The sequence below is a fragment of the Panthera pardus genome, unplaced genomic scaffold, assembly GCF_024362965.1.
Source record: "Panthera pardus isolate Hobbes unplaced genomic scaffold, ASM2436296v1 HiC_scaffold_16, whole genome shotgun sequence".
Taxonomy (NCBI): domain Eukaryota; kingdom Metazoa; phylum Chordata; class Mammalia; order Carnivora; family Felidae; genus Panthera; species Panthera pardus.
The window spans coordinates 150,557,353-150,579,836 of NW_026526721.1; the positions used below are offsets into that span (position 1 = coordinate 150,557,353).

Here is a 22,484-nt window from a genome sequence, read left to right on the forward strand (position 1 = left end):
AAGCGGGCGTCGGCGCGCTGGGCCCCCCCAGCCCGGCCCCTCGCGGCCCACCCAGCGAGCCGGCCCACCTCGGCCTGTGCCATCGCGATGAAGGTGCCCAGCGCCGCCTCCACGTTGGCCTTGTCCCTGGTGGCCAGCAGGCAGAGGCTCTGCAGCAGCCGCAGCTGGGTCTGGCCCCAGTCCGAGCGCGGGTAGAAATCGCGCAGCAGCTTCTCGGCGGTGCGCACGGCGTGCTGCTCGAGGGCCTTCCTGTCGGTGGAGCTGCGGGCGTCCGACGTGAGAGTGGCAGGCTGGCAGGCCGCCTGCGGGCCCACGGCCCACGGGCCCTCGCGTGGTCTCTACCCTGCCACGTGGCTCTCCCCGCTTTTCCCAGGGGCCCGGCCCCTGCACCCCGCCTCCCCTCCCCCCCCCCCCCCCCCCCCAAGCCCTGAGGTCAGCCGGGCCCCTACTTGCTCTGGGCCACCAGGTTCTTGAAAACCTCTCCGCCCACGACCTCGTTGTCCGGGTTCAGGCAGATCTGCACCATGTAGTAGGTGGCACTCTGGCCCCAAGTGCTGTCCTTGCGCGCCTTGTTTAGGAACTTCAGTGCTTTGTTGGGCTGCCCTATGCGCCTGTAGTGGAAGTGAGACACAGATACCAAGAACCAGAGAGGGAAACTGAGGTCCGGGGAGTGCAGGGACACACGGGGCGCCACTCCCGGAGTCTGCAAGGAGCGGGGCTGGGTGGCTGGTCTCCCAAACGCCTGCCCCACAAGTCAGTCGAATTTCTGCTTCCCCAGTGCTGAGCAGAAGCCCAGCTTGCCTGCCAGGAAGGGCCCCCTGCAGGGAACTGCCCGACGACGCGCCCACTCCCCAGCTCACCAGCAGTAGATGCCTCTGCAGTAGTTGAAACCTGGCTCCAAAGGAGCACGGCTGGACAACCTCTTGACCAATTCGAAGAAGACAGGGGCATCCTCAAGTCTGCCGCTTCTCCATAGCAGGTCAATTAGTTTATTCCATGCCAGAAAGTTGTCTGCAATAGGAGAGAAGATGCCAGGCTGTGAAAACCAACGGCCAAGTCCGATTGGGCGCTGTGGCCTGGCATGGAGAAGTGAGGGGCCCGGCAGACACTGCCTATTTGGGCTGAGCGGGGACCTCCCAGCAGCTTCAATGTCTCCCCTGGTCTCCAAAGCTGAGCAAAGAATAATCGTCACACTGAAAAGTAGCAGCTAGAGCTTACACGGTACGTTAAGCATTAAGGGCTTTACCTACACACACCGAGGTAGCTATTTTTCCCTTTCCACTGAGACACACAAGTTTTCGGCCAAAAGTCACACAGCTGGTAAGTGGAAGACCGTGAGTTAGACGTAGGCAGTCTGGCTCCAGGACCCCGCGCTCCTAAGGGCCGCAGTCTGCTGGGCCTCGGGGCAGAGTTGGCTGTGGGCCCGCAGGGGCTGTCGTCTGAGCCTCAGGTGTGGCGGGAATTTAGCTACCTAACAGGGAGAGTTTCCAGCCACCTCCAGGTGGCTGTCACCTCAGAAGGGGGCTATGTCCAGTCCAGTGGCCGTGATTTGGAGACAGACAGGCTGTCCTGGGTCCAGGGCCAAGCACTGCCCTGCCTGAGACCAGGAACTGGCCCCTCGGACTCGGGAAGGGCCAGCACGTTCCATCGGTGCTTTATCAGTTTCCTGTCTCTCTGGGAACAATCAGAGAGGAAGGGGCTTCCTCTGCCCAGTCAGGAAGGAGGGGAGGCGGCCCACCCTTGTGGGGGAGAGCAGCCCTTGCTTGGTGGGAACTGACGCAGGCCATCTCAGTGGGCAGTCTTGATGTGGGCAGTTCGTTACCTGGTGCTTTCTCCAGGACTTGGTGGTAGAGATTGACGGCAGCTTCGTGTTTCTGTTTTCGAAACATCAGGTCAGCCATCATCTGTCAGAAAACACACAATGCTCCGGGACTCCTGACAGTTCGCCTGGCTGTGGTGGGGAGGCTGGGTGGGCGTGGGGGTAAGCAGAGAAGGTGGACAAGGACGTCCAAGGTCGCCTCTCTGGGCCCTGGGAGGAGCGGCCACAGGAGGAGCCCAGAAGACAGGGCCTGCTTGGGGTGGGAGGAGTGCGGGGGTGAGGTCACAGGTGGGAAGGTAAGCCCAGGGGTAGACACCAGTGGGTCCCTTTGACAGCCAGCAGAGCCGGACCCTCCACCCATGTCCGAGAACTGCCAGCTGCAGGCAGTGGAGGCAGAATGAGGACTCCCCACTCCTGTGGGGCGGCCCTGGCGGTGGTCTGGGTGTTAGGGAGAGAAGTCAGACTGGAGAGGCCTTTTCCCACATATTTCTTCTTTAAATCCAGGAACCTGTCCACCCTTGCCTTCACCCACTGTGGGTGTGGTTTCCCCTGGAGCCTATCAGCCTCCCCGCCTCCCCTTGGATTGGCCCGGGAGGCTGATGTTGCCCCGGCTGCCGGCCCACCCCTACCACGTGAAGGGCATCAGGCCCAGTGCTCAGTCCCCTCTGCCTGGTGGCCCCTGGGGGTGGGTCAGCCAAGCATCGGAGTTATGGGGCCGGGAAGCAGCCCTCGCGCGGTGGCGGGGACCCTGGGGAGGGCGGGGGGGAGGTCCTGTGGCCCCATACCACTGAGGCCATCTCGTGGCTCCTCTCCGTCTGCAGGAGATCGGCACAGTGCTGCTCACACAAGTCCAGGTGGCCCTGCAGCAGGTAGAGGCGGGCCAGCTCCAGCAACACCTGGGACGAGGCCGGATGTGATCAACCAGGGAGCATCATGGGAAAACTCGGGCTGGTGTCTCACTCTCGCCTAATCCATTTTTATTAGTTCCACCTTCAACATATGTCCCCGGCTCCCCCTTCTCCCCCAATCATACCACGTGTTTTACTAACCAACCTCTGAAACTAGGGGCCTGGGCAACTCGTCCTCCTCCTTTGGCTTGGACCTAGCCCCCTCTGGGCAGCCCTCTGTGGTAGCCTCTGGGCCAGGCACCCGTCTTCTGAGTTCCCGCAGTGTGCAGACCCACATGCAGGCAGTGGAACTAAAAATGTGCTCATCTGTCCCTCTGCCTGAGGCAGTCTGTGGGCAGGGACCCTGTCCTGCCCCCCGTGGCCCCCCGGGCCTAGCACCGTGCCTGGCGCGTATGATACGTCTCTTAAATGAGTGCGTGTTGAGCGAATGAATGGCTGTCACTAAGCTCTTCACCGGTTCTCCTAGTGTGGACTCCAACCACCACTGCCTCATCTGGGCCACGCCCCCCTCACGACTCTAAACCTCCTTGGAAGCTTAGTCTGGCTTCGTGCCCAAAGACCCCTGGCAGCCATGGCTGTCACTGTGCCCCCGCCTCCAAGGGGGACCTGAAAATGCCAGACTAACATGACTTTTGGGAGCCTCTTCCCCGCTCTACCCCGCACAAGGAGCTGTCCGAAGTGAGGTCTCCCAGTCTTGGTCCAAGGGCTGATGGCTGAGGGCCCTGGGGTCAGCCAGAGCAGGCTCCCCACACCAGGGCTCCCGGGCCCCTTGACCTGCAGCTCCTCAGGGAGGCACAGGGAAGGACCCGGCCTCTGCCCCTAGTCAGGGGACTCCGCAAGGCAGCAGGGCCCAAGAGAAGGAGCAGCCTCTGGCTTTGAGGACCCCACCTTATTGTCATCAGGCGAGTAGAAGAGGGCATCCTTATAAAACCGTACTGCCTTGGCAAACTCCTTCTCTGCCAGGTGGTGCTCCCCAAACTGGACACAGATGGAGGCTGCCAGTTGTTTCTGGGAGGGGATCATTTCTGGTTGCTCCAGTGCAACATGCTTCAGGATCTGAGACTGGAGGTCCATGGCCTTGGGAAACCAGTAAACTCGGGATCAGAATCCCGGGGCCTGATGTGCCAGATCTCAGGCCAATTCACAGAAAGAATCCCTACTCTCGTTTCTGGGTCAGCAGATTATCAGAAAGGGCATCTCAAGTGCCCTTGAGCAAATCTGGGTCACTCTGGGCAGGCAAGGCCCCTGGCTGAGTACTCAGGAGGCAAGCTGCCTCTGCCCCTGGGGCAGGAACGGAAGCAAAGGCACTCAAACAAAACACTCTGTTGTGCCTGTACTTGTTTACCTGTTTCCATCACGCCTTGATACTTACCGTGTCTAATTTGCTCTGGCCCTCCTACGGGCTAGAAGAAGCACACAGTAGGTACGCAGGGCAGGCTGCGTTTTGATGGATGCATTTGCTCTGAACGTTGCCCTGCTGGGAACTTGGGGCAGCCTCCACAAATATCCACAACATAAAATGATCGAGTAACCAGGGAGCATCGGGACAAGAAGAATTGATGATGCCGGGGTTAAGTCTTGGGAAGTGGGCACAAATCAGCACTCGGCTTTCTAAGGGCCAAACGGGAGTGGGAATCCAGTGGGAAACAAGGGAATAAATCGTCTCAAGCCGTCAGAGTGGGCTTTCCTGGTACAAGGGCAGAAGGCATCTCGGGAACAAGAAGCTAGCCACACCCTTGTGGAGAAAGAGCGAGGGAGGTGGGATAGGAATGGCCAGGAACTGTCCCACTGGGGCAGCCCAGGGGAGAAAAGAGCTTAGGTTGGGACAGGCCAGACCGGGTTCAAATGTCAGCTCCCCCATTTACTGGCAGTCTGACTTTGGGCACATTTCTTAACCTCTTGGAGCCTTATCTGTGAAATAGGAATGTCACAGTGCATATCTCAAAGGGCTACTGTGAGAATTAATAAGAAAGCAAAAAGCCCAGTACAGAACCCACCATAGAGGATTCAGTGCCCGGGAGCTGCTCGCATTGTCCATTATTATCCCACGGGCATCCCTGCCTACTCCCTGCTTTCTCCGACCCAGCCCAGCCGGGCTTGGGGCACTCCGGGGCACCATCAACAAAGAGCACAGGTCGGGGAATAAATGGAAGGCCGAGGTCAGAGGTGTGACCCAGGTCCTCTTTTGAGTGCCAGCCCTGGAGCCTTCCAGACCTGCAGTCCTATCCTTCCTTTTATAGCTCCCACCAGGAAATGGCCAATAAAGAGCTTGAGTCTATTGTCTAATGTCGATTACCTTGTTCAAAGTTCCCATCACGTCTTCTTTTTTATGACTCTTGTAAACCTTTGCCAGCAAAAGCAAGCACTTGACATTGTTCATCATGGATGGGAGGTCTTTGGCTGCAAAGAGTAGAAACTACTCCGATTTGAGTAGAAACTCAAATCAGTGTTCTCTGGTGCCTGGGAAGCCAGGGATGGGGGAGGTAGGGGACTGGGCTCAGGACCCCAGCTAGCGCCCATCCCCATTCCGCAGGAAGAGACTGCAGGGCGGGGGCAGTAGGCTAGGGAAGTGACTTTGAAAGGGGCCTCACCAAAGTCGTGTTCCAGTGCCTGTTTCAAAACTTTTTCTGCTTTGTTGAACTTCTTTAACTTCAGGAGCAGTTCAGCGAGATCACAGCACAGAAAGTCCTGTCCATTGATCTTCTGTGCAGCCTCATAATAATTAATTGCCTTTGGGCAAACAGAAAATATTGGCCTCGGGGTCTGGTTCTACCTTGAGTGCCTCAAACCATGTTCTCCTCGGCGGCCACCACACCTGTGTGTCCCTCCAGAACACAGAAGCCTGCGATGAGAAGGCCCTCCCAGCTGGCAGAGGGCTCAGGCTCGGCGTGTGTGTGTGTGTGTGTGTGTGTGTGTGTGTGTGTGTGTGGATGGCTTCTGAATTCTCCCCTAGCCAGCTCCCCTCCCCCACCCACTTCAACAGGGAGCTACGGTGGGAACGCAGCCACTCCCTTCCCATCCAGAAACTTCCACTCATGCACCCCCCTCCCTCTTCCCTGCTGGGCTGGCCCACACCTCTCCCCACCCCAGCCTGGCCTGACCTTGGTGTACTGGTGGGTCTTCACATAGGCTTGCCCGATCCTGCTGACCAGCGATGCATCATGGGGGTTCTTTCTATAGGCCTCGTCATAAGCCTCCAGGGCCTTCTCAGGCTGGTGGGGAAAGCATCCAAAGGTCTCGGTCTCTCTTCTCTCCCGCTGGAGACATGAGACTGGGGGGCCACTTGGCAAGGCCACGAGGCTTTCACTCACCTCCTGAATGTTCATGAAAGCATCCCCCAGTAGCAGGCTGGTGTGGGGGCCAGGCAGTTGTTCACAGAGCTCCCTGCAAAAGTAACCAAAGACTTAGCTTGAACCTATGCACTCTTTGTGTTTCTGAATTCATCTCCAACTCTTCTTTCCCACTCATTCATTCATTCATTCACCTAATACTTACTGAAAGCCCACTGTGCACGAGGCACTGTGCTAGCTACCTTAGTCCAAGCTCTGCTTATCTGTTATCTGGACCATGCCAGAACGTCTACCCTTTCTTCTGGCCTCCAGTCCTAACCCTCTAGGCCCCATCTGCATAAGCAGGCATCCTGCTCTTTCTAAAACTCCAGTGTGGCCGCGTCACCCCACCCCACTGTTTATTAGTGTCCCACCGCTCTTGGCTTTGCCTCCCCCCGCCCCCGCCCCCCAGCGCTGCCTCCCACCTGGATTGCCTAGATAGAGTTCCGCTTGAGGGAGGGGCTGGGAAGGTCAAATCATAAAGACAGCTCTCCACCCTCCTGCACCTCACCGTGGCCACATCGAGTCACTGGACATTTCTTCAAGGACGGGCAGAGTCAGGGGCCAGGGCAAAAGTGCATACCCGTGGTTCCCACCAGAATGTGGGCCATTCGGGGGAGGCCAAGCAGGATGGATTCAATTCTGTATCTTCAGAACTCAGCAGTGAGCCGGCCTGGCTAAGCTATCACGCTCAAATGCGGACCCATGGGAAATTCTGTACTTGCATTGCATCTAACACACTTGGAGGGTGCAGACTGGAGACCCAGGTTGAGGAAACACAACCTGGAGAAGCCACTCCCTAAAACACCACCGGGAAGGAGGCTGTCAGGGCGCTGCCTGGGGCTTACCGGTAGCAGCCGATGTAGAGGCAGATGTCTTTGCGGGTCTGCAGGTAGATGTTGGCCATCTTCTCCTTGGCTTCCACGTAGAAGGGCTGCTTGGGTGTGATGTTCCTCAGCATGCTCAGGGCCACGTCCACGTTCCCACTGCTCAGGGCCAGGTCCACGTTGGCAATGGCGATGCGGATCTCCTCCGGTGTGCCCCTGAACTCGTTGATGGCGTCCTGCATGACCTTGGTGGCCTCATGCTAGAGCATGGGAACCCAACAGACCTCCGTTAGCTGTCACCCACCACGGGTGACCTGAAAACACTTGAAATCTCTTGGAGGCGACTTAAAGGGATCCCTCTTCCCACTCCTGCCCCCAGAGAGAAATGAAATATGGAGACAGCCAGGAGCAGCCTTGCTCCACGGAAGGCGAGGGGAGGATGGCTCACATCCACCTGCAGAGAGGCTCCAGTGGCAGAAAGAAGAGAGGTCCCTTCAGTGTCCACCACCACTCTTCCTGGGGGCAGGGGAAAGGTGCCTGGCTAGCTGGGGGTACAGAAACCCTCGACTGTTCCTTAGCACCTCTACATCTGTTGGCAATTCCTTCTTGTGGGAGACCGATGGATGCATCTCCTTGTAATTTCCTGCTTTCGGTCAAAAGTATTTTAATGTTATTGTATTTGGCACGTTAACGGTCTGTTTCAATTATTTCCTCATTATATTCATGCCCTTGGTTATGTTAACAAAGTTGCTTTCTTTCCCCATTTTGGTACTTTCGGACTGGGATTCAGCCTTACCAGACATTTCTTCCTCAATCTCTGCTTTCTTTTTGTTTGCTTGGTATATTTGTATCATCTTTTTCCTCTCATCCTGGGCCCTTTGGTGTTTGAAGTATAGAGAGTAAGGGTTCTCTCTGTTGCTAGTTTTAACCACTCTGATGCCTCTTTTATTTAAGAGGTACATTTATTTCATTTACAATTTTGTTACCACAGATACGTTCTTGGGTTTTCTGGCAACAGAAAAGTTTCTGTTTTCATTTTTTAAAAAATATTTATTTTTTGAGAGAGAGAGAGAGAGAGGCAGCATGAGCAGGGGAGGGGCAGAGAGAGAAGGAGACACAGAATCCCAAGCAGGCTCCAGGCTCCGAGCTGTCAGCACAGAGCCCGACGCAAGGCTCAAACTCACAAACTGGAAGATCATGACCTGAGCTGAAGTTGGATGCTTAACCGACTGAGCCCCCCAGGCGCCCGTTTTCATTTTTACATGCTGTTGTGTTCGGCTTTATTTCTGCCTTTATGACCTGCTTGGTCCTTTCTTTTCTTCTTAACTCTTGATTAATGTGGTGGAGATCGCCTCTTAAATTCTACCAAGAGTCATCTTTCTATTAAGAAATGTCTTGTGTACATTTTTTCCCCACACTCTATAAAGTGGAAACAATTAGCATGCTTATAATAATGCCACCTTCTCCCTGAATTTTTTTATAGGATGTTATTGTTATTTCGATTTTAATAACTTTTATTTTAAGAACTTAGCAATTATACTGGCTTTGGGTCAAAATTACTGTAATTATTTCAATGCAATTAGATTTATTTAGATTAGTTCTATGTGTCCTTTTACACCTCACATTTTTTCCCACTTATAAAAACTTCATTTTCTTTTGTGTTTTAGTTGTCTGGATTATATCGGCACGTAGGTTGTTCAAAAAAAAAAAGTTTAATTCATACCATAATTCTTGAGTTATTTAATTTTTGTGTTATTCAATTTTTTTATACTGGGGGACATCCTTTCCCCCTCAACACTTTGTAAATATTGTCTGTGGTCTTCCTGAATTCAGTATTGTTGAGTAAAAGTCTGAGGCTTGGTTGATTTTTTTTTTTTTTCCTCACAGTGGGTAATCTGCTGCCTACCCAGATGCTTGTTGGAACCTTCAATCACCTTGTTTTTGGTTTTGTTTTTAAGTGTTTGTTTATTTTTGAGAGAAAGAGAGTGAGTGGGGGAGGTATAGAGAGTGGGAGGACAGGGGATCTGAAGTGAGCTCTGTGCTGACAGCAGAGAACCAGAGGTGGGGCTCGAACTCGCGAACCGTGAGATCACGACCTGAGCTGAAGTTGGACGCTCAACTGACTGAGCCACCCAGGCGCCCCCAGTGACCGTTAATCCTTGGTTCCCATGACTCCATTAGGATATTAGTATTAGGATTTTTTAAATATTTATTTACTTATTTATTTATCTGTTTATTTATTTATTTAAAAGTAATGTCCACACCCAACGTGGGGCTCTCCCCTGCTCCATTTCTTCTCTCTTCTGCAGGAACGTTTATTTTGCCTTGGTTGGATATGTGTGGTCTCTCTCTTTCTTACCCGTCATCCCCTCACATCACTTCAATGATTTTCTCACCCCTTTCCTGCATCAGAGAGCTTCAGCAAGGGTTCAGCCACTTTCTGTTTTGTCTCGTGGGACTATAATTTTCTAACGGCATCACTGTTTTCTATGCTTACTTGCTTTAATTCTGCCAGCTGAACACCTCTGGGGATCTCTGGTGCTCTGCTTTGAGCTGGTTTTACAAGATTCCATGTTTCCATTTTCATCAAATGTAGACAAGTTCTCTTAGAAGTACTTCTTCTTAGGGACGCCTGGGTGGCTCAGCTGGTTGAGTGCCCGACTCTTGATTTCAGCTCAGGTCATGATCTCAGGGTTGGTGAGTTCGAGCCCCGTGTTGGGCTCAGTGCTGGCAGTGTGGAGCCTGCTTGGGGTTCTCTCTCTCTCCCTCTCTCTTCCTCTCTCTCCACCCGTCCCCTGCTCACATGCTCTCTTTCACACTTGATCTTAGCCAAAAGGCCAAGAAGCGATCACATGCTCTCTTTCAAAATAAATAAACTTTTAAAAAAGTATCTCTTCCATTTTTTATAGAACTCTTTCTCCCCAAGTGTAATCTTCACTTGTCTTTTGCTTGTGATTTTGTTTCCTCTCCCCTCTTTCCTCCCTTCCTTCCTTCCCTCCCACCCTTTCTTCTTTCCTTCCCTTCTTCTCCTCCCTCCATCACCTCTGTCCTTCCTTGTAATCACCATATTGGACCCCTTCCTCAAATGGGACTGGTCCCCCCTAACCTGGCCCTTTGCCCAGGATCTAGGCTGGGGACGGACAGGGTCTAGCACAGCTGCCCTAGGCTCACATTTCCCCTGAGCTTTCTGTGGGTCTTCCTTTTGGGGGTGGGCTTAATGAGAAGCTGGGGTCAGGACAGAACCCCTGGCTCACTGTGAAGGCCCCAGTCTGCAGATCTGTCATCTAAGCAAAGCACGCGGCAGAACTCTTTTTCAGGTTATTTCCCTCCTTACTTTCCTCGGGCCACGTCTCCTAGAAAGGAGCCCGGACAGAGACAAGCAAGGAGGCCATCTGACCAGGGAGTTCTTGCTCAGTGGCCCTGCCCTTCCACGGGCTGGACCCGAGTCCCTCTAGGAATGCCCCTGCTTCTCCCCGCTTGAGCACATCTCCAGTTCAGAAGGTTTCAAGCAAAGGCAGGAACCTCGGGCCCCGCCTCACTGCACCCTGCTTTCTCTCTTGCCCACCGATGGTAAGTTCCAAAAGGACCTTGCTAGCTTCTCTCCTCTATCCCCAGCTGCCAGATGGTGCCTGGCAGCTAGCTGGCCCTCAATCAATAGCTGAATCGACTGACTGAATCGACTGTGCTGGGATGTGGCCGTTCCCTAGGTTTGCTCTAGGTGGACATTCCTTTTCCACTTTTAATTCCTGTGCTCCTTTTGGCAGATTTAAAGGAGGAAAGGACAACAAACAGGCTTCCACATCCCCACCTCTACCCAGAAGGCGGTTTTCTTTTTTAATGTTTATTTTTGAGAGACAGAGAGAGAGAGTGAGGGAGACAGAGGGTGCATGGGGGGAGGGGAGAGAGAGAGGGAGACAGAATCTGAGCCGGCAGCACAGAGCCCTATACGGGGCTCGAACTCACGAACTGTGAGATCATGACCTGAGCGGAGGTCAGAGGCCCAACCGACTGAGCCAACCAGGCGCCCCCCAGAAGGCAGTTTTTAACTTTAAGGAGAAAAGGGCCTCGCGAGCTGTTCCTTCTCTATGGCAGCCAGATGCCCCCGTACTGGCAGATTAGAGATGGTCCTGGAACTCTGCCGACCCTCTCCGCTGAGCAGGTGAGTGAGTGAGGACAGCGAGGCCGTGGGAGCCTGTGGAGTCAGCTCTACCCCCACCCCCCACCCCGTGTTCCCCCGCTGCTCCTTCACACCAGCATAGGACGCTCAGGTGCTTCCTGTCTTTGCCAAGCCAGACCTGCCAAGGCCCCAGGGCTGCCTCATACAGTTGAGCAAATTATATACCACAAAACTCCCAAGGGGACACAGTTCGTAAAGACTGTGGTGTGATTATGGCGTCTACCGGGGCTGTGCCTTACCCAATCTGCACAACCACCCGTGGCTGTCCTGATGGGCCTGTGTGCTCTGCCTCTGTGAGATCCTCATGGGGACAGTGAGGCAGGCAGGCAGGGGACAGATCAGGTGGGGCTCAGTAGGCTTTGGACGTTATCTAGAGGGCACTGGGAGCCATCGAGGCCTTTGGGCGGGGGGGTAAGATATGCTCCAAAATGAATAAAGGCTCGAATAATAGAACGAATAAACATCAGCCAGAACCAAAGAGCCTGGTTCCCAGGCTTACTCCGGACCTCCAACATGCCCCAGTCCCCAGGGACGAGAGCGTGGTATTTCTTACCAGCTCCCCATTCATGCGGAGGGCGTCTGCCAGTTCCAGTAAGAGGGATGCCCGCTCACTGGGCTGCATGGAGGGCCCGCGGAGTTTCTTGCCTTCTTCCGTCTTCCGAGTTGGTAATTTTATGATCATTTTCAGCGTCCTTATGGCTTCTGGATAGTCCCCACACTTGTTGAGGGCCCTGGCCTTGACCAAGTGGTAGAGGGGGTGGTCTCGGACCTAGAGGAGCAGAGTGGAGTGTGGGGCCCCGGTTCACGGCTGCTGCTCAAGGCACCCGGACCGGAGAAGGCCGCGGAAGCCCACCGAGCCTGCCCTGGCCTTTGGCCCGCAGAAGGGTCTGAGGGATGCCGGGAGCTCCTGGGGCCTCTCCCAGGGCAAGTGGGGGCTGTTGGCCAGCTGGGCTTGGGGAGGCGGGGGCGGGGCGACTGGGCACAGAGGACCCCCACCTGGAAGTTGTGGCTGACGCCCAGCTCTAAGCAGTGGGAGCACATGGCAAAATTGCCCTGCGCCAGGTAGATGTGGGACATGAGGAGGTGGGCGTCCACGGAGGTGGGGTCCAGCTCCAGGCAACGCTGCAGGGTGCTCTGGGCATTCTCTAACTCTCCTAGAAACGATAAACAGACCTCTACATCCAGGGGTCCCTGGGGGACTCCCAGGACCCAGTATGTAGAGGCAGAACGAATTTTGTGTGTTCCGTTACCCAGAAATACCCGAGTTGGCCATTTCACCCAGTTCTGTTCTGTTTCACTCAGAGGTCTCTTCTTGAAATTACAACTATCCAGACAAAAGCCTGGAAACTCAGACTGTGGGGCAACCCTCGAGGAGATGGCTAAGGCACGTCACTGCTCTGTCCAGAAGCTCCGGGGGACGCTTGAGTCTCGAGTCCCACACCTCAGAGCAGAACGGAACCTAACAATAACAGCAACTGTAATAGCCCCGTCTTACGAAGCACTTGCTTTATGCAAAGCACTTTTGGAAAGTCAGGGTTACTTTCCTGCCGGTTAGTTAGTTAGTTAGTTAGTTAATACCAGCCCTGCAAGATGGGCGGTATTGTCTGTGTCTTTTTGAGGTAGGACTGGAACCCAGTTACATAAGTAACTCAGCTTACGAGGGACAAAGTCAGCATTTAGACCCAGGGCCATCAGCTCCTGAGGCTGAGCTCTGCCTGCCTTGGCGCTCAGGGGCTGAGGGCTCTCCCCGCAGCCAGACTGGCCCACAGCCGGCAGCAGTGCAAGCCCAGGGGTGGGGTGCAGTGAGCTGGTAGGAGAGTCCCCCTCTTTCTCCATCCAGGTCCCTCAACAGCTCCCGCTCAGGGCCCATAACTTGGCGGGGAGGGGAGCAGCTGCTTCTGGGTCCCAAACTCCCTGCTCCTTCCTTGTGCGCTGCTGCAGAAATGCGAAGATGTCACTATGGCAACCTAAGCAGCTAGAGACCTTGCTTTGGCCCTTAACTTGCTTGTTGCCAGCTGCCCGCACCCCTGGGGGAGTGTTCCTGCCCTTGCCTTGTACCCAGGAGCCCCTGAAGCTTGTGGGTAAACCTGGAAACCCAGATGACAACGGGGAGGCCCACGGATGAAGACAGGGTCGGGGGAGGGGGTGTCTCTGCACGGTGTGACCCACGCGAGGCCGTGCCAGAAGCCAGACACATGCCATGGCATTTGGGATCCTTTGGAAGCCCCCAGCGCACCAGAGATCAGCCTGCCTTCCAGGCAGACTGGGGTGCAAGGCCACAGGTGGAGAGTCCTCAGAGGGGACAGCAAGGTTCCCACGGACGCGTCTCCCCTTTCCCTCTCTCTCCAGGACCTGGGTCTCGAGACAGGAGAAGCCGGAAGGACATTGCTCTGGCCACCCTGAGGCTCTGAGAGCCGAATGCTACAGGGTCCCACCTCCCCGTGATGCCCTCCTGCCCACCTTTTAATAACTGCGACCCTGCCAGTTCCCATCCCCTCCCCTGCTTTGGTTTCCTCCACGGAATTCCTGTGTCCTAACAAACAAGGCCGCGTGCTTCTCTGTTCTGCGTATCGTCCATTTCCCCTTACTAGAATGCAGACCTCATGAGGGCATTTCTGCCTATCCTGAGGACCGGGTGGATCCCGGTATCGGAGCAGCCCCTGTGCGGAACTGAAGTTCAGCCACTTCGGCCGCGGTACCCCGCTCAGAGCGAGGAAGCCTCCAGTAGCCGGGCGGGTGGGAGAGACCCCTGCTGGTGAGGGAAGTCAGGCCGGTTTCTGGGGAGTGGAGGCCAGGGATGTGGCCGGGCCTGGTGAGGGGGTGTGGGTCTGTGTACACCGCCCGAGGCAGGGGGCTGCGACCCCCGGGGCGGTGGCTGAACGGATGAACAGACGCGGGCTCACCTGAGAGGTACTTGACCTGAGCCATCACATACAGGGGGTCGATGAGAGCTGGCGCCGCTTTGACGACAGGACTCAGGATCACAGCGACTTGTTGGAGAAGCGGAGACACGATCTGGCCCGGCGACCGGGGCTGTAGGAACACGGGGCCTGGCTGGACGGTTTGCCCCGTTCCAGAGAGACTCCTAAAGCTCTCAGGAAACACTCTCTCAGTGGAGGAATTTTACTTTCTTCCTCGTGTTTCTTATCCAGTCGGTGCCTTCTAGTGCTACCACACAAGCTGCAGAGAACGGGGACTTTGTTTCGCTGACGGTTGTGTCCCCAGTCCCGACCACGGCGTCCGGCACACGGTGGTGCACTTAATAGATATTTGTGGAATGACTCATTACGTGGCACTGGGGGGGGCATTACGATAGCAAGGTAAGATCCTTGCCCACGGAGAATCTTGACTGGCTGGGCAAATAGGCAAACGAGTAAAGCAGGCAAAGAAGTAAAGACTAAAAGACTTCTTAGAAGACTTGTGGGGAAAAAGGGAGCTGGTTATTGTCTAGGATAAAGGCAGAGGCGTGGAGCGGTGCCCTGTTCCCGCGAGTGTGGTCTGTGGGTCAGCAGCAGCGGGATTCCCCTGGGGGCTGTGCTGACAGCTCAGAGCCCGGAGCCTGCTTCAGATTCTGTGTGTGTGTGTGTGTGTGTGTGTGTGTGTGTGTGTGTCTGCTCCTCCCCTGCACACGCTCTGTCTCTCTCGGTCTCTTGAAAATCAACATTAAAAAAAAAAAATTGAAAAGCAATGGGTCCCCGAACTTCAGGGGCTCAGAGCCGCCTGCTGACCGGGCCAGACGAGGTCTTTGCCTCCGTCCAGGCCTATGTTCCAGACCCCCGCCGTGCAGATGGGACTTCCTCTAACCTGCTTGGGGCAGAAGAACAAGTACTCCCTGGCGATGCAGACCAGGAAGAGGGGGTCCAGCTTTTCGAAGTACTCGGAGCCCAGGGGGAGGCCCTGCATGCCGGCAAAGTGCAGCCCCGCAGCCTCCTTCAGGAGCCAGGTGGCCTCCTGCTCCCCCTTGTGCTTTCTGGACGCCAGAAGGGCCTGGAGGAAAACCAGCACCTGGGGGAGGCAAGCCCAGGTCTCGGCACCAACGCCAGCCGGGCCGTGGGGAGGCGAGCGCAAAGCAGGAGTCCGGGCCGTGTTGGCTGCTGGGTGCCGGAAACTGGGGCGAGGGGAGGGCCGGGGACACAAGCCTGGAGCGGCCCGCGTCCCCAGGGAGCTCTGACCTCAGACTTCCCGAGAGACTGCTGCACCTCCTTCATAAATTCCAGCTGCTGTTCAGCCTCCTCCAGGTGGCCGTCCAAGATCTGGCACCAGATGATCCCTGGGAACGGGGCAGAACAAGCGTGAGGAGCCAGCTCGGACCCGGAGCCAGCAGGCCCGCGGGCCAAGAGCAGGGATGAGACAGCGGAAGGACGGGCGGCTGTGCAGGGGGCCTTTCCCAACATCTCCGCAAATGTAAAGAGCGATGCTCGCTCCTGGTAAAGAATTCGAGGCACGAGGCAGGCAGGGAAGCATATCCCTAGCTCGTGCTCTGCCTTTAACCATGCACCGTGGCTGGGACATTTTATTTAACCACTGCCCCGTTGAAGGACACCTCATTTCGCATCCAGTTTGCTTTCGATGCTTAAATGCTCCCGTGCCACGGTAAACATATTTCCGCGTTCTAATTCCTGCAGTCGAGTTGACTGGTCAAAGGGCGTGTATATCTAAAATGCTGATAGATAAGGCCAACTTGTCCTCCGGAGATGTTTGAATTAGGGTTACTGCCAAGAATTTGAAAGTCGCCTTTCCCCACAACCTCGATGACGTGCTTCACTCTTTGCCAGTGAAAACGTGAAAAACAACTCATTTTAGTTCCTTTTTTTTTACCAAGAGGGGAAAGGAGCATTTTTCCATACATTTAATGCCCCTTTCCTTTCTCCTGTGAATCTCCTGTACCTAGCTTTAGCCTGATTCTTTTTTTTTTTTTAATTTTTATTTATTTCTGAGAGACAGAGACAGAGCATGAGCGGGGGAGGGAAGAAGGAGAGAGAGAGAAGGAGACACAGAATCTGAAACAGGCTCCAGGCTCTGAGCTGTCAGCACAGAGCCCGATGCGGGGCTCGAACCCACGAACCGTGAGATCATGACCCGAGCCAAAGTCAGACGCTTAACCGGCTGAGCCACCCAGGCACCCCTAGCCTGATTTTATTTTAGGGCGATTTGTTTTCTCTTCATAAATATTGAGATTATTAACCCTTTATAGCAAACATTTTCTACCAGTTTGCCATTCACCTTTTAACTATTTTTCACTGTCTTTTGCCATCCATTAGTTTTAAAGTTTTACATAGATCAGTAAAATATTTTCTTTTAGGGCTTCTGAGTTTCCTCCAGGGAACCCAAGTCCAACTGAACTTTTATGTTTCAATGTTTAATTCATCTGGAGCTTTTAAATTAAAAAAACATTTTTAAAATAATTTTTACCCCTGATGTGGGGCTTGAACTCACGACCTCAAGATTAATAGTCACGTGCTTTACCAACTGAGCCAGCCAGGCGCCCCTGAAGTTTACTTCTGAATATGGCGTGAGCTGGGAACTTCCCTTTACGTTTTTCATACTGGATAGCCAGATGTCCAACCATGAATTGTTGAAACCTACCGCCATATTGGTTTGAAATGTCACTTTATTTGTAAGACCTGTTTCTGTTCTGTTTGTCGCCTTGTTTACTCCAGCATTGACCTGGAGCTGACTTACCTACTGGTGTTCTGTAATGTGTTTTGAGTTTGGGAAGACAAATCCTTCTACTCCTACTACTATAAAAGAGGAATCTCTTTTATAGATATTTCTTGGTCATTTTGGTGTATTTATTCCTGACTGTCTTCCTAATGAACATCTTGGTTTTTCACTTATATGCATCCCACTATTTGGCTCATCTATGGAGTTAATTTACTTTGCAATCGTATTTGTAATTTTCAGTAACTTTTTCGTTCTCTACAGTCTTTGCCATAGTAGCCTCTTCTTTACTTATTGACTGACATTGTAGCCTCTGAAAACCCTGGTGTTTTAGTGGGGGGTGGCGAAGTCTTTTCTGTATCTGGCTTTAAACTTGGCTCCTCAGAGGGCCTTGGCTTTGCATGGTCCACTTGGCCCCTCTTTCAAACTGTTAGCAGATTTACTAACGGACTAGACTGATGAGTATTAGCAGCTGAGGCAGATTTCCCAAATTGTTAAGGTCACTGTTTTTCTGGGCACTGGACTTCCCTTCTGGCTGACTGGTGAGGGGGCTCCCCTGAATGAGGAAGTGGGGAAGGACTGAGCTGGGTGGGGGCTGTCCTAGGGGGTGTGGCCTGTGTGTGGAGCAAGTCTTTTTGTCCTTCATGTCCCTGGTGGTGGTGGGAAACAGGGGCTCTGCTCTGCTCCCTCCTGGCCCACCGCCTTGAAAGGTCTCCTTGATTCCGTTCTCTGGTCCCCCTGGCATCTCGCTGACTGCCCCGTGGCTTGTGTAGCTCCCAGCCTCCAGCGACCATGAGCTTGGTTTTTTTTTTTTTTGCTTTTTTTTAATGTTTATTTTTTTATTTTGAGAAAGAGAGAGTGAGAAAGAGAGGCGAGAGAGGGAGAGAGAGAATGCCCAGCAGGCACTGGGAGCGCAAAGCCCGACATGGGGCTCAATCTCACAAAGCGTGAGATCATGACCTGAGCCGAAACCGAGTCAGACACTCAACCGACTGAGTCACCCAGGCGCCTCTTGTTATTTGTCAACTTTTGTTTTTCTTGGAGCTCTTTGGGAGAAAACGGGTCTACTCGTTTCTTTAGCTGCCCCGTCTGTGTACCGTGTTGGCATACGGCTTTCCAGAGTGGCTTGCCATTTCCTTACTTTTGATGCTATCTGTTTTATATCCTCTAGAAATGTGACGTTCTCAAAGTTTCTGGTCCACCAAAGGCAGCTTTCTCTGTTTCTAGGGCTGCGTTATCTTTTCAAAACGTCTTCCAGGATTTTATGGGTTTGGAAGTGGAGGAAGATGCATGGGCTCACGAGTCAGCTGACGTGGTGAACAACCTCTCAGATAACCGTGCTGTGCTGCCGAAGAGCCTGGACCATAGAGAGAAGTGGCTGGACCCAAAAGACACGGCTCCTGAGAGCTGGGGCAAGGAGCCAGCCTGCCTTGAGCCTGGGACCACACAGTTTCCTCAACCAAAATTAAATTGCTGGTTCAGAGTTCACCAGACGCCGTAGATTTGAAGGCTTAAAAACAAAATGTGTAAAATGAAAGTTGGGGTCTGGGAAATTTACTGACGTCTCTCTAGAGCGGGGTGGGCAGGCCTCTGGACAGACAGGGAAGTAAAACTCTCAAAACTATTGCTCTGGTGGCCTCTCAGCTCAGGGCCTGCAGAGGGAGAGTCTAGGGGCTTTGGGTTGGGGTGCTTCCGGACTGGGACCCTCTCCAACACTGGCCTTGCCGGGCCTGAGAAGAGGCAGGGCCCCCGAGCGGAAGGGGCAGGCTGCTGGTCCTCCAGGGGGTCACAGTGTGGACATCGGAGGTCTGACGCAGATCTGAGTGGCCGCGGCCACACTCTGACAGTTCCTGTGTCTCTTACATCTATGCTTACTGATTCATGGGTGACTCAGTTGGTTGAGTGCCTAACTCTTGATTTCGGCCCAGGTCATGACCCCAGGGTTGTGGGATCGAGCCCCATATGTGGAGCCTGCTTGAGATTCCCTCACTCCCTCTGCCCCTCCCCCACTCACACACACACACACACACACACACACACACACACATACACACACACACACTCTCTCTCTCTCTCTCTCTCTCTCTCAAACAGACACCAATTCATGGAAAGGCACCCCATCATACAATGTACTCCAAAACTCACACACCCTCTAGGGAAGATGCTTCCCAGCGCCTCTCTTCTGGACCCACGGAGGCTACCTTGCGACCTGCCTTCCCGCACCCCCCACCCCCTCCCTTGCCCGGACCGCATAGACCTGTCAAGGCAGCCACACTGCTCTCGTCCAATTTCATGGCCTCCGAGTACCACAGAGATGCCTCCTTCACTTGGTCCTGTAGGATGAAGAGATAGCCCAGCTCTGTGGCCACGTGGGCGTAGGCGGCTGTGGCCACGAACGTGTGCTCAATGAAGCCACACACCAGCTGCAGAATCGCCTGGTGCCTTCCACACTGCAAGGAACGGACACGTGGGAATAGGGAGACCCGTCAGCCCAGCCTGTCCGAGCAAGGCCGTGTCAGAAATGGGGGCTACTTTGGCAGTCCCGTTTCGGGTGCTTAGGAGAGACTAAGAGGGGCCCATGACCCACATAGCCAGGGCTGTGCACTTGTCCAGCTTCCAAAGCCTCCCACTGGCCACATCTGTGGAATTTGCTCCAGGCAGGGGCCCTCCAAAGGGCCCACCTCCTGTCTGAGTCGCCAAGAAGTTTTTCAAAAACTGAAGGGGGGGCAGAGCTCTTTGTGCCCTGTCGGTGGGACGTGGCCCCGAGGGCAGCCATGTTCCCGGCCGTGTGTGGAGAACGAGCACAGAGAAGCAGACACAGGTGTGTGTCCCTGAGGGAGGGATGGTGTCCCAGTGGCATTCAACCGCACGGTTCTGGTTCCTGAGGCCCCACAGCCACCCCGGATTTTGCAGCAACTCCTTCTAGTCAATCTGCTTTGGGGCTGAAGGGTCTGACAGAGACAGACTGTTTGGCGACCTGGTCTGTTTGCACCTGCCTGATGGCAGAGGGGGTGCGGGCAGGCCTGACTTTCCAGGTCACTTCCCCAGAGGGACAATATGGCAGTTGGGTGCCCTGGCGCCCCGAGCTAGAGGCAGGCATAGCTCTGCCGTGTAACAGCCACAACACTGCTCTCTTCCCCCAAATAGGGAGCCTCCTACTCTGAAAGCACTGTCAGACCCAATGGCTCTGATCTTTACAGCGTCCCTGAGCGACACCTGGGCCAAGGAAACGGAGTGTATGAGACACAGGTGTTGTTCAGAGGCGGGTAGGGGCCGCTAGGTATGGGCCATCGGCCTGAGAGGCCAAGTTGGAGCCAAAGAGGGGAGGGCAGGGTCCCCGGGGGGCTCCCAGGGGGGCCATAGGGCTCCCCTTAGGAACACCGGCCAGAAGCACGATTTCAGAAACCTTACCAGCCTGCTAACCACAAGGATTTTTTTAAGATGGAGGTTTGGATTCTGGGGCTCTCTTGTCTCCAGTGCCTTAATCAGGTTTCTAACATGATTGGCAGCCTGTGGGGACAAAACAGACAACATCAGAGGCAATATATAAAGTGGAACTTGGGCAGAGGTTCACAACCCCGCTGTCCCTTAGCACCCCCTGGGAGATCTTAAAACACCCATGCCCAGAGGCCAGCCCGAGAGATTTGGGTTCAACTGGACTGGGGTGGGCCCAGGCACCAGTATGATTTCAAAGCCCCGTAGCGGAACTTTCAGGAGCTTATGCACCCAAGAGCTGGCAGTGCCCCTTTGTTCATGGATTTGCGAAGAGAAGTTGCCCTTTCGGACCCACCCGGCCAGAGCCAGAAGCCAGCTGTCATGGTGCCCACACAGCGGCTGACCAGGCCGGCGGCACATCACCTGGGCTGGCCCAAGAGCAGATGGTCATGGCGAGTCCCTGGCCTCGAGCCTCTGCTCCGTGGTGACATGAGTCACCACACTGGTGCCCCCTTGTCATTCCAGTGAACCCTCTCAAAGGCCCTGGAAGTCAATAGAGCTGTCTGAATTGTCCAGTGCAGCAGACAGAGGGTCAGAAAGGTTAGGTAATTTGCTTGAGGTCACTCAGCCAGCCGGGTGACTGACTCCAAAGCCTTTGTCCTTTCCGGTTGACTCCTCTGTCCATTCCCTACCGGGGAGCGAGGAGCGGGGAGTTCTTAGTTCCCGGTCGCAAAGAAGTGTCAGGAGTGGAACCCCGGATGGGGCAGGTCTACTCTGCTCAGTCAGTGCAAAGCAAGCTTAGCACTGAGCAGCCTGGGCCGGGGAGAGGTGGGGGGTGAAGGACGGGCATTCAGACAACTCTGCCCCTAGGATTAGCCCTTAGGCCCCGGGAAGGCCTGCCCAAGGCTCCTGGGTTGCATGAAGTTGAAGACAGGCCCATCTGTTCTCTGGTTCCTACCCCGCGATGATGCTGGGGCCTCTTTGGAGGGTTCCTTCTAAACATGGACTGTACCCCCTGTCTCACCCCACCGCACAAAACCCACAATCTCAGAGCTGCGCAGAAGGAACCGGAAGCTTCTTCTTCCTATCATGACCCCTTAGCGACTCCTGATTTGCCACGCTTTTCACAGAAGCAGTGTACTTACTCAAAAGGCAATGTTATGGGGTGAGAATGCAAACTCTTCTCAAAGATAAAAACCTATCTTGGTATTGAGGTTTCATGAAGAACTGTTTCTGTGTTTGGGGGCTGTTTTGGGTTTCTGTGGAACACTACAGGGCTTAGGAGCAAGTTTGGGGCTAGGCTCCACCTGGCCAATACCTGCTTTTTCTGCAGACCTACATCATTGGAAACGCCTAATAGAGTATATGCGTGGTTTCCTTTATTCACAGAACTATGTGTTCGACAAGACATCTATCTGCTAAAACTCTGCGAAAGACCTAACAAATTTAAAAAAATCTTAGGTAGTGGAGTATCCCAACAATCTGTACAATTCTAGGGTGTGCTGGTTTAGGGGTGAATATGATTTGGACTCATTCACATTCAGAGGCTGTTTGAAATTGAGAACGAGGCAGATGTACCTACTCTGACCCCAAACATGGCCCTAAAGTACAAAAATTGGATCCCAAAGATTACAGGTGGGGAATTTTTGAGGTATGTCCATATTCAAGTGGAGATCAAAGATGCCCAACAGAAAGAACTCTGGGTTATTTTGAAGATTAGATTTGGACTCAGGGGGAACTATGGTGATTGGCAGTGGAAGGAATCACATGTGAAAATCCTTACATACACATTTATTGACTTAAATTTTTTTTTAAAAAAATGGCATTTCGTGACATCAGGCACTGTTCCAAGCTCTGCCGTTTGTCATCCCGTTTAATCCTTATAACAACCTCACAAAGTGGTGGGAATTTTCTCCACTTTATGAGTGAGGATCCCAAGGCTTATCCAGGTGAACCCGAACCACAGTCAACTTCACTGCCGACCCAGAGAGCAAACCAGAGGACTTCCCCTTGACAGGGAGTAGGAGGGAGGGAGGGAGGGAAGGAGCTGAGATCCAGGGAGCACCCTCCAAGACCCTGGGGATGAGGGCACTAAGAGGGCTTCCTCTCAGGCTGTGCGTGTTTCAAGGTCTGACTCCTGAGTCTTGAAAGAACTTACTATGGTTATGTTTCCTTCTCTTGCAAGTTCATGCACAGCTAGGATTTGGCAGGCGTCAATATTGCTTTCGTCTTTTTCTAGGATTCTGAAATAGGAAGAGGAGCCCCATCAATCGAGAGTATTCACAGGCAAGGCCAGGGTGATGTGGCAGCCACTTCTGATTGCCTTGT

At 53.9% G+C, this 22,484-nt stretch overlaps 1 protein-coding gene across 2 annotated transcripts in view; it reads right to left on the reverse strand.

Moving 5' to 3' along the window:
• The window catches only part of TTC21A (tetratricopeptide repeat domain 21A), a 36,068-nt gene that overhangs the window by 2,713 nt on the left and 10,871 nt on the right, over positions 1–22,484 (reverse strand). For both annotated transcript variants that reach the window (XM_053903970.1, XM_053903969.1), the window contains exons 7-25: positions 22,315–22,399; positions 20,133–20,231; positions 18,979–19,171; positions 15,233–15,330; positions 14,865–15,065; positions 13,964–14,093; positions 12,057–12,214; positions 11,614–11,829; positions 6,905–7,143; positions 6,039–6,111; positions 5,829–5,939; positions 5,319–5,457; positions 5,024–5,127; positions 3,616–3,804; positions 2,605–2,715; positions 1,823–1,904; positions 861–1,011; positions 450–611; positions 69–261 (exon numbers count right to left, since the gene is read on the reverse strand). In XM_053903970.1, coding sequence (XP_053759945.1) covers positions 69–261; positions 450–611; positions 861–1,011; positions 1,823–1,904; positions 2,605–2,715; positions 3,616–3,804; positions 5,024–5,127; positions 5,319–5,457; positions 5,829–5,939; positions 6,039–6,111; positions 6,905–7,143; positions 11,614–11,829; positions 12,057–12,214; positions 13,964–14,093; positions 14,865–15,065; positions 15,233–15,330; positions 18,979–19,171; positions 20,133–20,231; positions 22,315–22,399 — 2,734 coding nt within the window. The remainder of the gene's footprint in view (positions 1–68; positions 262–449; positions 612–860; positions 1,012–1,822; positions 1,905–2,604; positions 2,716–3,615; positions 3,805–5,023; positions 5,128–5,318; positions 5,458–5,828; positions 5,940–6,038; positions 6,112–6,904; positions 7,144–11,613; positions 11,830–12,056; positions 12,215–13,963; positions 14,094–14,864; positions 15,066–15,232; positions 15,331–18,978; positions 19,172–20,132; positions 20,232–22,314; positions 22,400–22,484) is intronic.